General features: G+C 62.0%; 1 protein-coding gene across 6 annotated transcripts; it reads left to right on the top strand.

Annotated features, from left to right (window-relative positions):
- The first annotated feature begins 3,259 nt into the window (after positions 1-3,259).
- Positions 3,260-15,153, top strand: ZNF512B (zinc finger protein 512B). Of its 6 annotated transcripts, none has more exons than XM_054466786.2 (17): positions 3,260-3,391; positions 5,247-5,369; positions 5,676-5,818; positions 6,194-6,322; positions 6,416-7,056; positions 7,180-7,406; positions 7,505-7,576; positions 7,679-7,825; positions 7,983-8,107; positions 8,186-8,278; positions 8,467-8,565; positions 8,642-8,812; positions 9,122-9,316; positions 9,528-9,629; positions 9,897-9,959; positions 10,493-10,591; positions 11,727-15,153. In XM_054466786.2, the coding sequence occupies exons 2-17, from the start codon at positions 5,249-5,251 to the stop codon at positions 11,976-11,978; spliced, it is 2,679 nt and encodes an 892-aa protein (XP_054322761.1). In that variant the 5' UTR covers positions 3,260-3,391; positions 5,247-5,248; the 3' UTR covers positions 11,979-15,153. The 6 variants fall into 6 exon arrangements, with proteins under 6 accessions (XP_054322761.1, XP_054322760.1, XP_063515111.1 ...); XM_054466785.2 differs by having other exon boundaries at positions 9,098-9,316; XM_054466784.2 differs by lacking the exon at positions 3,260-3,391 and adding an exon at positions 3,453-3,687 and having other exon boundaries at positions 9,098-9,316.
- The last annotated feature ends 261 nt before the right edge of the window (positions 15,154-15,414 follow it).

The following is a 15,414-nucleotide window of genomic DNA, read 5'->3' as shown; positions in this document are numbered from 1 at the left end:
ACAGAGCAAGACCCTTTCTCAAACACACACAGATCACAGCACACACACACACACAGCAATCAGACACATAAGAGCATAAACCACACACACTCATACATACTCAATGACACTGACACCAGCAAACACCAACACACACAAACACATGCATGTAGTTGGCCAGACACACAGACACAAAGGTATGTAACAGCATGCCCCCATCAAAGATGTCATTACACAAACACACAAATACTAGCATGCAGACACACAACGACCTCCTAACACGTAGAAACACATGGGACACAGCACATCCCCGGCACACACAAACACACTGTATTCCACGACACCCTGGCAGGTAGATGCTCACAGAAAACAGCCGTCCCTCACCAGCACCCTGACACTGAGACATGCTGCAGCCTGGACACATGGATGCTGAAATCCAGACACATTGTCCCAGGCACCCTGAGGTCTAATCGCCCAGATGCTAAAATACAGACAGGCATTGGCCTCACCTAGCATGGGACACTGTCATATCCTGACACGGCAATGTCCAAACAGGTCGCATGTATGGACACCCAGACTTACACAGGGAGAGCTGATGGCCTTGGCTGCACCTAAGGGGACACACACTGACCCCTCAGGAAATCCTGCTGGTCCTGTCCCCAGGGTGGGAAAGGTCAACAAGGGAAGGACGTGATGACGCTAGCCTCGCAGGGAATGCCCTCCCTTTCCTCCTCGGGTCACACAGGCTGGTGTGCACTGGCCTCTCTCTGACTCAGATTCCCGGGGGAAGGATTGACTGACTGCCTCTTCCGTAAGAGCCAATCTCCAGTCTCCATGTGAGTGCTCTGCACCAGCCTTGAGTGAAGCAGATCCCAGGCCCCTTTGAGGAAAGGCAAAAATCTTACTGCCCAACCCCCAGCAGTGCCTCTGAGCTTGCTCCACGGGGGACAGGGAAAGGGGCCAACTGAGCCAGAAGGGCCCCAGGGAAGGAGGCACACCTGGTAGTTCCATTTCCTGACTAGCAACTTCCAGCCCACATCAATTTTAAGGAGTCCAGAATGTTTGTAGTATGCAAAAAGGGGCATTATGAAACTTTTAAAAGTCTGTTTTAATTGTAAAAGTAATATATGCACATGGTTTAAAAAAAAATGCTGGCCGGGCGCGGTGGCGCACGCCTGTAATTCCAGCACTTTGGGAGGCCAAGGTGGGTGGATCATGAGGTCAGGAGTTCAAGACCAGCCTGGCCAGCTTGGTGAAACCCCGTCTCTGCTAAAAATACAAAAAATCAGCTGTGTATGGTAGCACGTGCCTGTAATCCCAGCTACTTGGGGGGCTGAGGCAGGAGAATTGCTTGAACCCGGGAGGCGGAGGTTGCAGTGAGCAGAGCTGGTGCCACTGCACTCCAGCCTGGGCAACAGAGAGAGACTCCATCTCAAAAAAAAAAAAAAAAAAGCTCTATGGGCACAAGATGAAAACCCAGAGTCTCCTTGACTCTTCCCTCCTGAGGCCTGAGGCCTTCCCTGGGAGATGGGTGCTGTGAACAGGTAAGAATGGCCCCTCCTAAGGCCAGGCGCAGTGGCTCACGCCTGTAATCCCAGCACTTTGGGAGGCTGAGGCGGGCGGATCACGAGGTCAGGAGATTGAGACCATCCTGGCTAACATGGTGAAACTCTGTCTCTACTAAAAATACAAAAAAATTAGCCGGGCGTGGTGGTGGGCGCCTGTAGTCCCAGCTACTTGGGAGGCTGAGGCAGGAGAATGGCGTGAACCCGGGAGGCGGAGCTTGCAGTGAGCCGAGATTGCACCACTGCACTCCAGCCTGGGCTACACAGTTAGACTCCGTCTCAAAAAAAAAAAAAAAAAAAAAAAAAAAATGCCCTCCTAGCCGGAGGCGGTGGATCACACCTGTAATGCCCACACTGTGGGAGGCTGAGGCAGGAAGATGGCTTAAGCCCAGGAGTTCAAGACCAGCCTGGTCAACACACAAAGACCTCGTCTCTATGAATACTTTAAAACTTAGCCAGGTGAGGTGGCACACACCTGTAGTTCCAAGTTCTACTTGGGAGGCTGAGGTGGGAGGATTGCTTGAGCCCAGGTGGTAGAGGCTGCAGTGAGCCAAGATCACACCACTGCATTCTAGCCTGAATGACAGAGCGAGACCCTATCTCAAGAAGAAAAAAAGAAAGGAGAAGGAGAAAGGAGAGGAGGGGAAGGGAGGGGAGGAGAAGGGAGGGGAGGGGAAAAATAGAAAGAGAAAGGAAGGAAGGAGAAAGAAAGGGAGGGAGGGAAGAGAAGGAAGAAAAGTAAGGGAAGGAAGGAGAAAAGGGAGGGAAGAAGGGAAGGGAAGGAAGAGAAGGAAGGGAGGGAGGGAAGAGAAGAGATGGAAGGAAAGAGAAAAGGAAGGAAGAAGGAAGGAAAGGAAGGAAGAAGGAAGGGAGGGAAGGGAAGGAAGAGAAGGGACGGAAGGAAGAAGGAAGGAAGGAGAAAAGGAAGTAAGAGAGGGAAGGGAAGGAAGGAAGGCAGGCAGGCAGGCTCTCCTGGGGGAGATTCTTGTGGGTCCTGTGCCAGTCCCGTGTGGTGCCTCCTACCAGTCCACTTTAGGAGAGCCACACCTTTCTCTGTCTCATTCATTCCCAAGTCCTGTGCTGTCAGTGCCCCGCCACCTCCAGACCACTCAGCCCACACCGGACCCCAGTGCCCCCTGCCTGCAGAAGCCCAAGCTGTGGGGCAGAGAAGGCCCTGGCACTGGTTCAGAACCACTGCCCCCAGAGCTGGGAAAGGGTGACCCAATGGTCAGTGACCCCAGTAAAACCCCATGGCCTCAAGCGGCCAGGCACCTCCGGGGGTCAGTCGCAAAAGTGGTCTCAGGGCCAGTTGGAAAAAGGGTGAATCCTGCGCTGCCGGTGCACGACCCCCAGGGCCAGAGGTCAGGGTCCCGAGCCCAGAGACCACCCTCGCCGCGCGGGCCAGGATGCGGCGGAATCAGGTCGCCTCAATCCGTGCGCGCCGGACTCCGGGCAGTGCTTAGCGCCCCTATCGGGCCTCAGTTTACCGCACTGTCCAAAAAACGTCCCCCGCCCCAGGACGACAGAACTGGCTACTCTGGACTGCGGACCCGGCCGACGGGGGCGGAACCGCAGAGAGGGGGGACCACAGGCCAGCGCCGGGCCCCCTCTCCCGCCCCCGCCCCCTCCCCGCCCCCTCCCCATCGCGGAGCGGCCGCGGGAATAACGCGAGAGTTCGCCCCCTCCCCCCCGCAGTAAAACTGTCAAAGGTGGGAGGGGCGGGAGCGCGCATGTGCGCAGCGCGGCGCGCAGCCTGCGCCGCCCGGACCCAGCGCCCCGCGCCCCGCGCCCCGCGCCCCCCGCCCCGGCCCGGCCCGGCCCGGCCGCAGCCCCGCTGGGCGCCGCAGGTAAGCGCCCGGCCGCGCCCCGGACCCAATCTGGCCGCAGCCCCGGCGCCCACCGCGCCCCGGATCTCGACCCTGCGCGCAGGCCAAGGAGGGGGCCGGGCCCGGAGCCCCCCCGCCCCCCGCCGCGCCCGAGCCCCCGCGCCCCGCGCCGGCGCCGTCTTCCTGCCTCCTCCTTCTCCAGAAAAAGTCGCCATTTTGGTTCACTGCCTTCGCCCCCCCACCCCGCGCCCGCGATCGGCCCTGCCCGGCCAGGCCGAGGCCCGCGCCCCGCGCCCGCTCCCGGCCCCAGGTGACAGGTGGGTGGCGAGGCTGACCCCAGGTGCGCGTCCCTGGCCGCGCTCACTCGCGCGCCGGGCCTGGGCTGGGGTCCCGGGCCGAACGGCCTACGCGGTGGACCCGCTGCTGGCGTCTCCTGCGCGCAGCGCGGCGGAGCCCCCTCTCCCCGTGAGGGCTCTGTGTCCCCGCTGGGCTCGGGAGGGCCGAAGCCCCTTCGCATCCGGGGCGCCAGTCGTGTCTCTGCCTCCCAGGCTGGCCCTGGCCTCAGGTCCCACTATTCTGAATTCTCTCAGGCTTCAGAAAAATTGGAAGCGGGGCCTCAGCAGGCACCTGCACCCCAGGCCACCGGGGTCATCAGGTACTGGGATGACTCATGCCGGCCTTGTCTCCTTTCAAAATTGCAAAGTGAGGACTTCCAGAGAACTTTGTCCCCGGACACTGGCCTCCCCTTTGGCAATGGGCAGTGACTGTCCTGACCTCTGACCTCAGCTCTCTGGCCCTCCCGGACACAGCAGCCCCTTCCCATCCCCTCTGATCTAAGTTAATTAGAAGCTATCAGGAGGGGGCCACCTGCCCACCCCACCCTCACCCTGCTTCCTGTCCCACCCCCTTCCGTAGTTTTTCCACAGGGCTGGGCCCAGAGTCTCCTCTGCTCCCCAGCTCTCAGGATGGGGTTCCCAGCAGCACAGGCCCTCGGGGGCCCCAGCCTTGGGCAGCAGGGCGTTTTCTCTGGCCAGCATCCTGGGCCTTCACTGCCGGTGCATCCACGACTTGTTTGGCTGAAGTGGTAGTGGCGGGTCTGTAGGCAGGGACTGAGAGGCTCCAGAGAGAGGCGGGGGGCGGGTCAGCCTGCCAAGCCTGGAGACAAGTCTGCCAAGAGCATCAGGTAGGATAGCTCAGCTGGCACAGGGACAGGAGCTTGGTGCAATGCCAGAGTGGGCTGGGGGTCCTCAGTGCCCACCTTGGCTGTTTTCCATCTGTGTCTGGAGAGAAGATTCCAAGGGTACCTGCCTGGGTAGCTTGGCATTGCATCAAGTCAGCATGGGAAGGTATGAGGGCCCCAGTGAGAAGCTGTGCCCCCAGTGCTGGGCCCGGGCAGCTTGTGAGCCAGCAGCCATCATCAGAGACATAATTGGCCCCTGGAGGAATGTTGCCAGCCTCCTTCCTCCTGCACAAGGTACCTCTCCCAGGGGCACACCCCTCCCAGCACTGGGTAGGAGTACATCACCTTCAGCATCATCTTCGCAGCTGTGGGGCTACGCGCACTGTGGAGCTGTGTACGCTGTGGAGCTGCGTGTTGGGAAGGGGGTCTGGAAGTTGGTGAGGGTCTCAGGACAGGACTAGATCCCTCTAAACTGATGATGCCTCCTGGGTTATCTGGGGAGAACTTGGCTGGCAGCCCCTCCCCTAAGTCAGAAGCCCCCATCACTTGCTTTTCCCACGTGAACAAAACCACAGGAGGGCAGGCCCCTCTTCCCTGACCAGAGAGGACCTGCCAAGGGCAGGGCTCCAGGGCAGCCTCACCACGTGTTCCGAGTGGGGCCTGTCAGGCTTCACAGACTGTCTACTTGCTCTGCAGACATGACGGATCCTTTCTGCGTTGGAGGCCGTCGGCTCCCGGGGTCCAGCAAGAGTGGTCCCGGGAAGGATGGCAGCCGAAAAGAGGTCCGACTTCCAATGCTGCATGACCCACCGAAGATGGGTAAGAGGAGTCAGGGCCAGAGTCAATTCCAGATGGTTCTGGGCAGCAAGTGGTAGGAGTGGACCACCGCCCTGGGCGTCCTGTCTCCAGGTACCCAGCTAGGCCCCTAGAGTTCCCAAGGACCTTACCAGGGTAGGGGTTGCCTTGGACATAGCCCAGGGTCCTGGGTTCTTGTCCTCAGCTGGCCGCAGCCCCTGCCCCCGGTGCCCTGGTGTTGGGACAGCGGTGCTCACTGTGGGCCTGTGCAGCTGCCGGTGGTAGGCAGTGCTACACAGCTTCCGAGCCTTGCTGTGTTGTGTGCTGCAGGGATGCCGGTGGTCCGTGGTGGACAGACAGTGCCCGGCCAAGCCCCTCTCTGCTTTGACCCAGGAAGTCCAGCCAGCGACAAGACAGAAGGGAAGAAAAAGGGGCGGCCAAAAGCCGAGAACCAGGCTCTCCGAGACATTCCTGTGAGCTCCCTCAGGGCCATGGTGGGGCTCATGCTGGGGTCTCCCTATCCAGCCACTGCCCTGCCCTGATTTGTCCTCTGCACATCTGGTACCAACTCCATGCCTCAAGGTGTGGGCACTGGCCTGGCGGACTTCACGTGGCCGGGCTTTGTATCTGATGTGCCGGGAGATTCTGGGGATCGCGTTGGTGGGCTCCTAGAACGGGTCTTGTGCATGGCCCCTGCCAGGTGGCTTGAATTCCCACTGCAGTCCCGAGGTTGAGGGGCTCATGTGATGTGTGCACCCTGCAGGCCCGGGGGGGCTCTGAGTCTGGGGCTCGGGCTGGCGTGGCCCAGGTGGCTGCGGGTCAGCAGTGCCACCTTTCCCCACGCCTAGCTCTCCCTGATGAATGACTGGAAGGATGAGTTCAAGGCACACTCGAGGGTGAAGTGTCCAAACTCAGGGTGCTGGCTGGAGTTCCCCAGCATCTACGGGCTCAAGTACCATTACCAGCGGTGCCAAGGGGTAAGGCACTGTGGGTCGGGGAAGAGGAGGCCTCGAGGTGTGTCTGGGCAGAGGCCCTTGGGGCCCTGTCCCACACCTGCCCTCCCTGCCCAGGGTGCCATCTCAGATCGGCTGGCCTTCCCCTGCCCCTTCTGCGAGGCCGCATTTACCTCTAAGACCCAGCTGGAGAAACACCGGATTTGGAACCACATGGACCGACCCCTGCCTGCCTCCAAACCTGGGCCCATCAGCAGGCCGGTCACCATCAGCCGGCCTGTTGGGGTCAGCAAGCCCATCGGAGTGAGCAAACCTGTCACTATTGGCAAACCTGTGGGTGTCAGCAAACCCATTGGCATCAGCAAGCCAGTCTCGGTCGGCAGACCCATGCCAGTCACCAAGGCCATCCCGGTCACTAGGCCCGTGCCGGTCACCAAACCTGTCACAGTCAGCAGGCCCATGCCCGTTACCAAGGCCATGCCGGTCACCAAACCCATCACAGTCACCAAGTCTGTGCCGGTCACCAAACCCGTACCTGTCACCAAACCCATTACGGTCACAAAGCTTGTGACAGTTACAAAACCCGTGCCGGTCACCAAGCCAGTGACAGTCAGCAGGCCCATTGTGGTCAGCAAGCCGGTGACAGTCAGCAGGCCCATTGCCATCAGCAGACACACACCGCCCTGCAAAATGGTGCTGCTGACCAGGTCGGAGAACAAAGCACCTCGTGCCACAGGGAGGAACAGTGGTAAGAAAAGGTATGGGGACTCGTTCCAGGTCGGGAGGCTCGTTCCAGGTCAGGGTGCTCCTCAGCCACGGCCTGGGGGTAATGGGGCCCACAGTTAGGCCCTCCTGGCCCTCACCTCACCTGCTCCCTGCAGGGCTGCGGACAGCCTGGACACCTGCCCAATTCCACCCAAGCAGGCCAGGCCAGAGAATGGGGAGTACGGCCCCTCCTCCATGGGCCAGAGCTCGGCCTTCCAGCTGAGTGCAGACGCCAGCAGTGGCTCCTTGTCGCCAGGCAGCAGGCCGTCGGGGGGCATGGAGGCACTGAGGGCTGCAGGCCCTGCGTCCCCGCCTGAGGAGGACCCGGAGCGCACAAAGCACAGTAAGATGAGAGCTCCAGGGGTGGCGGCCAGGGCAGGCTCGGCCTCCTGACGGTTATTTCACCAGAATCTTGGCCCCTGTTTTCTCTCCCCGAGTCAGGAAGGAAACAGAAAACACCCAAGAAGTTTACAGGGGAGCAGCCATCCATCTCAGGGACCTTTGGGCTCAAAGGTAAGACCCCAGCCCGGTGTGCACCTCCAGGGCTGGGGCTGTCCACTGAGTGGCAGCCCCTGAGCCCACCCCTGTTTCTCTCCACCCCATGTGTGCACACAGGCCTTGTCAAAGCTGAGGACAAGGCCCGAGTTCACCGCTCCAAGAAGCAGGAGGGGCCAGGCCCTGAGGACGCCCGGAAGAAGGTACCAGCTGCCCCCATCACTGTCAGCAAGGAGGCACCGGCCCCCGTGGCCCACCCAGCTCCAGGTAGGGGCTGCCTGGCAGGGGCTCAGGGCAGCTCTAGATGGCGGGTAGATCCCACAGCACAGGGATGGGGGCTGAGTGTGGAGACTGGATTCTGTGCCTGGCGTCCGGGCCACCCAGCAGCCCCCAGAAGCCTTCGAGGTTCTTGCCTTACCCACAGGTGGCCCTGAAGAGCAGTGGCAGAAGGCCATCCACGAGCGCGGGGAAGCCGTCTGCCCCACCTGCAACGTGGTCACCCGGAAGACGCTCGTGGGGCTCAAGAAGCACATGGAGGTGTGTCAGAAGGTAAGGCAGCTCCCGGAAGGTGCTGGGAGGGAGGTGCCCCGGCCCCAGGCAGGCTTCTCACACATGGGCCATCTGCAGCTTCAGGATGCACTCAAGTGCCAGCACTGCCGGAAGCAGTTCAAGTCCAAAGCCGGCCTCAACTACCACACTATGGCCGAGCACAGTGCCAAGGTACCGTCGGGCCCCCAGCTCCCGTCCAGCGTGACCTCTGACCTCGCACCCCACCTTCACCGCAGTTCCCCCGGTTCCTAACCTCGGACAACGGTGGCCCAACACCTGGGCAGGGCGGGGCCAGGGCGGGGCCAGGGCGGGGCCCCGTGGTGATGGTGGTGGGTCACCGACGCTCACCCTGTCCCCAGCCCTCTGACGCCGAGGCCTCCGAGGGGGGCGAGCAGGAGGAGCGCGAGCGGCTGCGCAAGGTGCTGAAGCAGATGGGACGGCTGCGCTGCCCCCAGGAGGTCAGTGAGGGGCCACGGCAGTGTGGGGTGGGGGGGCCCTGCTGGCCACTCACCCACCCTCTGGCCTGACCCCCAGGGTTGCGGGGCTGCCTTCTCCAGCCTCATGGGCTACCAGTACCACCAGCGGCGCTGCGGGAAGCCGCCCTGCGAGGTGGACAGCCCCTCCTTCCCCTGCACCCACTGTGGCAAGACATACCGATCCAAGGCCGGCCACGACTACCACGTGCGCTCGGAGCACACGGCCCCTGTGAGTGGCTCTCTGTTCTGTGGCACAGTGCTTGTTCCTGTGTGCCATGTGTGTTCCGTGTGCCTTGGGTGCCAACTGTATTTGTCCCTGTGCCGCCCAACGCGTGTGTTTCCCACCCCTCTCTGTAAGAGACGTGTCCTGGTGGGCGGGAGGGTGAAACCTCCACGTTCCCTCGGGTTGCCTACGTCAGCTGTGTCCCCAGCACACCGTGAGGCCTGTGGGTCTACCGGCCTTAGGGTGGCCTCACCGCGTGCACCTGACTCTTGCTCCTGTGGCTTACTCTAGCCTCCATGCCTTCCCGCCCTCCAGCCCCCTGAGGAGCCCACAGACAAGTCCCCTGAGGCTGAGGACCCGCTGGGTGTGGAGCGGACCCCAAGCGGGCGTGTCCGCCGCACGTCGGCCCAGGTGGCGGTGTTCCACCTGCAAGAGATAGCGGAGGACGAGCTGGCCCGCGACTGGACCAAGCGGCGCATGAAGGACGACCTTGTGCCCGAGACCGCACGGGTGAGATGCCCACCCAGGGCTGTGGACGGCGCCGTGGCCTCTGGGTGGGGCATGCTTTGGACTGAGCCTTGGGACAGCCACTGCCGTGACCTGGGCCACCTGCTGCCCCCGCCATCTGCGGCGAGTGTCACCTGCTGCCGAGGCGAGTGTTCTTAGAGCAGCTGGGGTGTCTTCTGGCCTCGGGCTCACCCTGGTGCTGTCGAATTCACAGCTCAACTACACTCGGCCAGGGCTCCCCACGCTGAACCCCCAGCTGCTAGAGGCATGGAAGAATGAAGTGAAGGAGAAAGGCCACGTCAACTGTCCCAACAACGTGAGCGGAGGCAGCCGGGTGGGGGGTGTGGGGAGCCATACAGGGACAGAGCCTGGGTGTGGCCCTCTGAGCAGGAGCAGAGGCTGAGAGCTTTCAGGAGGTGCCCAGCCCACCCCAGGCCTCACATGCCCAGCCTGCCCAGTCCCCAGGACTCACACCCCCTCACTTGCCCCAAAGAGCCTCAGAGATCCCCTGGGGTAGGGCAGGGGTATATCTTGGTGTGGGGTGCCCACCAGAGGCCTTCGCCCACGGCTGCCTTCCCTGCAGTGCTGTGAAGCCATCTACTCCAGCGTGTCTGGACTGAAGGCTCATCTCGCCAGCTGCAGCAAGGTCAGTTCCGGGGCCTGCCCCACGGCCAGGTGCTGCACTCAGAGCTCCCAGCTCACCCCATGCGGGCCTCCCGCACAGTGGTGAGGGACCCTGCCCTGTCCCCTACTTCTTCAACGTGGCTTCCTCTTCCACGAACCCAGAGACTGGCCGGTGGCTGATGGCCAGCCTAGGACACCTCCCTCACCCCTAACCCCAGCCACAAGCCAATGAGTCCTAGTCCTGTCCTCGGAGCTCTGCGTCCATGTAGGCATGAGTGGGCACCCCGACCCACGCAGATGGCACACTGGCTTAGAATAAGGGATGCTCGGCAAAGGTCTGCAACTCTTCCCCTGGGCACCTGCCTCTCCCTACCCTTCCTCTCCCCCACCACCCCTGCCACCCTGGTAACCCAGTGGCCCCCTGCATTGTCCAGCACAGACAGCCACAGCTTTCCTTTGGCCACCCCTGACTCTGACCCTTTAGCCATGAGTAGGGGCTTAGGACAGATCTGGGTCCTCCAAGGGCTGGGGCACTGGCCTGCCTGTGCATTGCAGGGGGCCCACCTGGCTGGGAAGTACCGCTGCCTGCTGTGTCCGAAGGAGTTCAGCTCTGAGAGTGGCGTCAAATACCACATCCTCAAGACCCACGCAGAGGTGCGAGGGCCATCACCAGGGCCTGTGGCTGGGGGCTAGCCCAGGAGGGGACGGGGCTGGGGTTGGGCACCCCTTGGGGGTGGAGAGGTCAGTGGCCTGCATGGAGTGTGCCTGGGAGAGCGGCCAACGTGGAGAAATCTGGTAGTTTTTCCTCAAAGTGGGGTCTGGCTTCCCTGGGAGAACTAGGAGGCTTGCACCCTGAGCTGGAGCTGCCCTGAGGGTGTCCACCTGTCCAGCCCCCAGTAGCCCTGCTGCGGGTGCTTGCCTGGTCCTGAAGGCTGTGTCCAGCCCTGCTGCGGGTGCTTGCCTGGTCCTGAAGGCTGTGTCCAGCCCTGCTGCGGGTGCTTGCCTGGTCCTGAAGGCTGTGTCCAGCTCCCTGCTGCAGGTGCTTGCCTGGTCCTGAAGGCTGTGTCCAGCCCCCTGCTGCAGGTGCTTGCCTGGTCCTGAAGGCTGTGTCCAGCCCTGCTGCGGGTGCTTGCCTGGTCCTGAAGGCTGTGTCCAGCCCTGCTGCGGGTGCTTGTTTGGTCCTGAAGGCTGTGTCCAGCAGCCCTGCTGCAGGTGCTTGCCTGGTCCTGAAGGCTGTGTCCAGCCCTGCTACAGGTGCTTGCTCGGTCCTGAAGGCTGTGTCCAGCCCTGCTGCAGGTGCTTGCCTGGTCCTGAAGGCTGTGTCCAGCCCCCTGCTGCAGGTGCTTGCCTGGTCCTGAAGGCTGTGTCCAGCCCTGCTGTAGGTGCTTGCTCGGTCCTGAAGGCTGTGTCCAGCCCTGCTGCGGGTGCTTGCCTGGTCCTGAAGGCTGTGTCCAGCCCCCTGCTGCAGGTGCTTGCCTGGTCCTGAAGGCTGTGTCCAGCCCTGCTGCAGGTGCTTGTTTGGTCCTGAAGGCTGTGTCCAGCAGCCCTGCTGCAGGTGCTTGCCTGGTCCTGAAGGCTGTGTCCAGCTCTGCTGCAGGTGCTTGCTCGGCCCTGAAGGCTGTGTGCAGCCCTGCTGTGGGTGCTTGCCTGGTCCTGAAGGCTGTGTCCAGCCCTGCTGCAGGTGCTTGCCTGGTCCTGAAGGCTGACAGGTCTTCAGCTCTCAGGCTACGCCTGGCTCAGGTGCTCAGCATCCAGTCCCAGGTCTTCATCAGCGCTTTTCTCTCCCCAGAACTGGTTCCGAACATCAGCAGACCCACCTCCCAAACACAGGAGCCAGGACTCATTGGTGCCCAAGAAGGAAAAGAAGAAAAATCTGGCAGGTGGAAAGAAGCGGGGCCGAAAGCCCAAGGAGCGGACCCCAGAGGAACCTGTGGCCAAGCTGCCCCCGCGCCGGGACGACTGGCCTCCAGGATGCAGAGACAAGGGGGCCCGGGGCTCCACCGGCCGGAAGGTGGGAGCCAGCAAGGCGCCTGAAAAGTGAGCTTGGTAGGTGGGGCCTGGCCCCCATGCAGCCACCACACCGCCCTCTGTTCAAGGCAGGGCCAGCTCCGGGACCCCTGTCCTCCAGTTCTCCATCCCCCACCCCCGCCTCTTCATCCGTCCAGTGGGGCAGCCAGCCACTCTCCCTTCCCTGAAGGTGGCCCTTCCCCTGTTAAGGCTGCCACAGGGCACACCTGGGTTGGGGCTCCCCAAGGTGTGCCCAGCAGAAGTGCAATAGCCAGGAGGGTTGCCCCTCCTCATGGGAACGTGTCTGGGGTCTTGGTGCCACAGGGGCTGCAGTGCAGAGTAGGCAGATGGCCTTTGGCCCCCCGGCTCTACTTCCTCAGGCCCTGCCGGGTCCCTATCCTGGCTCCCCCAAGGCTCAGGCATCCCTGGTGACCTGTGGTTCTGGGCTGGTGAGGGCACCTGAGCAACCTGGCACTGGCAGCCACCACCCTGGCCTCACCTCTACCCAACACTGGAACTCCAGCACCCCCAGCTACCTCCCAGGACAGACCCCCGTCTGACCACTGCCATGCTGACCTGACAGGCTCCGGCCTGCCCTTGGCCACCCACTTGGTCCCTTGCTTCTGTTTTCTACCTCTCCAGGCCTGCCCACTACCCCCACCCCTGCCTCTCCTCTGTCAGTGCGATCCCTGCTGTGCTCAGACCCTGCCCCCCAGGCCTGTCTGTAATGCTCCCAGCTTGGGGTAAGGGGGGGGTTTGCTTCTTGTACCTACAGGGCAGCAGAAGCTTGATGCCCTTCAACACAGCTGCCAGCCCTGGGGGTGTGGGGCCCCTGGAGTGTGCTCTCCTCCAGTGTTCAGCCTTCTGGCACTGCAGGCCTAGGTTGAAGCAGCCTCATGGAGTAGGGACGGACTAGTTCGGGCCCTGGGGTCTTGCTGGGGCCCATGGGCATGTGGGGCAGGAAGCTGGGCAGAGCTGGCCTGGCTCTGAGTGGCCACTGGGGGAAAGGCAGCCTTCTGTCTGCCAATCTGGGTAGGCCCAGTGGCCAAGCTCTCATGGGAGCCCCCTCCCCACTTTTTTTTTTTTTTAACCTGCCCCCATTGTTTCTGGTTGTGTGGTCATTTGATATGGGAACTGAAGGCCAGCCAGGGGAGGGGCTTGGCCAAAGTCACAGCAGGTTGATGGCAGCTCCAGAGCTGTCTTTGCCCCTTTGTGGCCCGGAGGACAGCTGGGTCTATAGGTAGGGCAGGGGTCAGGCAGGGAGTCCAGGGTGCCTGGAAGGGGTGGCCACAGCCTGTGGCTCCCTCCCTGGGTCCTGCCTTCCAACCACGGCATTGCAGGGAGGATGAGGCTCAGAGGGGGTAGGTTTGGAGGGAGGCCATTTTCCAGGGTGGGTGGGAGTGGGCTGAGGGCTCGTCCCCACTGACCCTGGACGATGAGAATTTTGATGTTTGCCCATGTGCGTGTGTCTCCTGGGTGTAGTGGATGCCAGTCTTGTTGCTGTGACAAGTAACAACCTTTTTTTTAAATTGTTTTTTATACAAACACTCACAATCTGACATTTGGTGCTAAGGGTTTCCTGGTGCAGACGGTGGGCCTGGGGGTTGGGCTGGGCCAGGGCGTGGGTCTCTGGGGTTTGGGTCCCTTGCTGCTCAGGGAGGCAGTACTGACTGGGTACTGCCTCTGCCCCCAGCACCCACCCTCCCCCATTCCCCAGGGAGAAGGGGCCCCACTGGGCTTGGCCTGCAGTAGTAGGGAGACAAGTTCCAGGAGCGCTTTGGGGACTGGGGTTGCAGTACACTTCCTGTCTCTGGCTTTATCCTTGGGCCCGAAGGCTCCGACCCTCAGCAGCCCTTGCCAGATGTGCTAGGAAGTGGGTGTGGAGATCTGGACTCCCCCCACCCACGCACACCTCAGCCTCATGAGAGGATGGAGGCTTGGGCAGAGATGGGCGTGACCCAGCGTCAGAGGGTCAGGGGAGGCTTTCCTTCCTGTGTCCCAGAGCTTCACTGGTGCAGCTGGTGGAGCTGGAGGTGGAGGGTGGGGTCTGGCAGCTGCTGCTGGGACAGCCTCATGAGGGGAGGGGAGGGGAGCAGGCACTGGGCGGGGGCCTAGGTGCACTTTGTCCTTGCCACCAATGGCGGGAGGAGGGTGGACCTGAACACCTGCAGGGTGTGGTGCCTGCCCCAGCCTCTCAGGTACTTGGCCCTTGGGGAGAAGAGAAGAGGGTCTGGTTTTTGCTGGGGGTGAGTTTCCGGGACACTCCCAAAGCCCACAGATAATCCCTGGTGTGGGAAGAGGAGTCCTGGATACCTTGATATTTAGCACTTTAACCCCCTTTGTCTTTAAGGTAGGCGTGGGGGCTACTGCCAGAAGTGGCTGTTGGGTCTGACCCCCTCCTTTCTGCCCTCCCTCTCCCACATGCTGGTCCACAGAGCCCTCCTCCCAAGGGGTAGGGCCCTGGGTGGAGCTCAGCAGGGTCTGCCCACTCCCTACGCTGGCCCACATGGGCCTCCAGGAGCCCTCAGTGAGAGGGACCAGCATAGCTGACCCCCAGAGTGTGGTGGGCGCCAGCCCTGCCCGAGGCCCAGTCGGGGCCCTTTCTGCAGATCTACCTCTGGCTCAGCGCACGCCCCCTGCCCTGAGAACAAGAAAGGGCCCGGAAGGGCTGACTCACCGGGCCGACACTCACACGAAAATGGGATGCACTTTATTTGCTGGTGCAAAGGCAGGCGAGGGTGCCTCCTGTGTGACCGTTGGCTCTCCTGCCTGGTGGCGCTGAAGGGAAGGAGCCAGTGAGCCTGACCCTGGGAGGGGTCATCCCCGTGTGCCCTGTTTGGCGGGGCCCCAGGCGGCTCTCCCAGGCCCGGGTCTGGGGCCCCAGGCTTTCCCCTGCCTCACGGCCCGGCGTCCTGTGCTTTGGGTTTCTTGGTTTGGGTTTTTTAATGCCAGTTATCAGTACATAAGTGCATTTTGAAAGAGGTTCCAGCTATCACTTGTAACCATATATATATACATATATATTCTATCTACAAAGTGTTTATTTGCGAGATGTTTCGACGGTGAGTTCGGGCCCCGCCCGCCTTGTGACCATCTGTCCCCGGTCCTCGTCCCCGCCCCGCGCCCTGGTCCCGAGTGGCGTGGGGACGGGCCATCACTGTATGTATTAAAATGACTGTATCAAATAAATGTTTATTGATTTTTTTCCAGGGTTTTTGTGCGGCTCAGTTTGTGGTGAAAAACGGGGCGGGGCCCTCCAGGCACGTGGCGGAGGCTGCCGAACTACGGGTCCCGCATGCCCGCCGCGCGGCCCTGTGGGGCTTGTAGTCCGCGACGCGCGGCCCTGTGGGGCTTGTAGTCCGCGACGCGCGGCCCTGTGGGGCTTGTAGTCCGCGACGCGCGGCCCTGTGGGGCTTGTAGTCCGCGACGCGCGGCCCTGTGGGGCTTGTAGTCCGCGACGCGCGGCCCTG

This window comes from Pongo pygmaeus, chromosome 21 (genome assembly GCF_028885625.2).
Source record: "Pongo pygmaeus isolate AG05252 chromosome 21, NHGRI_mPonPyg2-v2.0_pri, whole genome shotgun sequence".
In the NCBI taxonomy this organism is placed as follows: domain Eukaryota; kingdom Metazoa; phylum Chordata; class Mammalia; order Primates; family Hominidae; genus Pongo; species Pongo pygmaeus.
This window is presented reverse-complemented; position numbering and strand designations above follow the sequence as displayed.

Coding starts and splice junctions, on each gene's coding strand:
- ZNF512B (XM_054466785.2), top strand. CDS start 5,249: ATGACGGATCCTTTCTGCGTTGGAGGCCGTCGGCTCCCGGGGTCCAGC. Junction 6,323..6,415: donor ATTACCAGCGGTGCCAAGGG/GTAAGGCACTGT, acceptor CTCCCTGCCCAG/GGTGCCATCTCAGATCGGCT. Junction 9,630..9,896: donor ACGTCAACTGTCCCAACAAC/GTGAGCGGAGGC, acceptor CCTTCCCTGCAG/TGCTGTGAAGCCATCTACTC.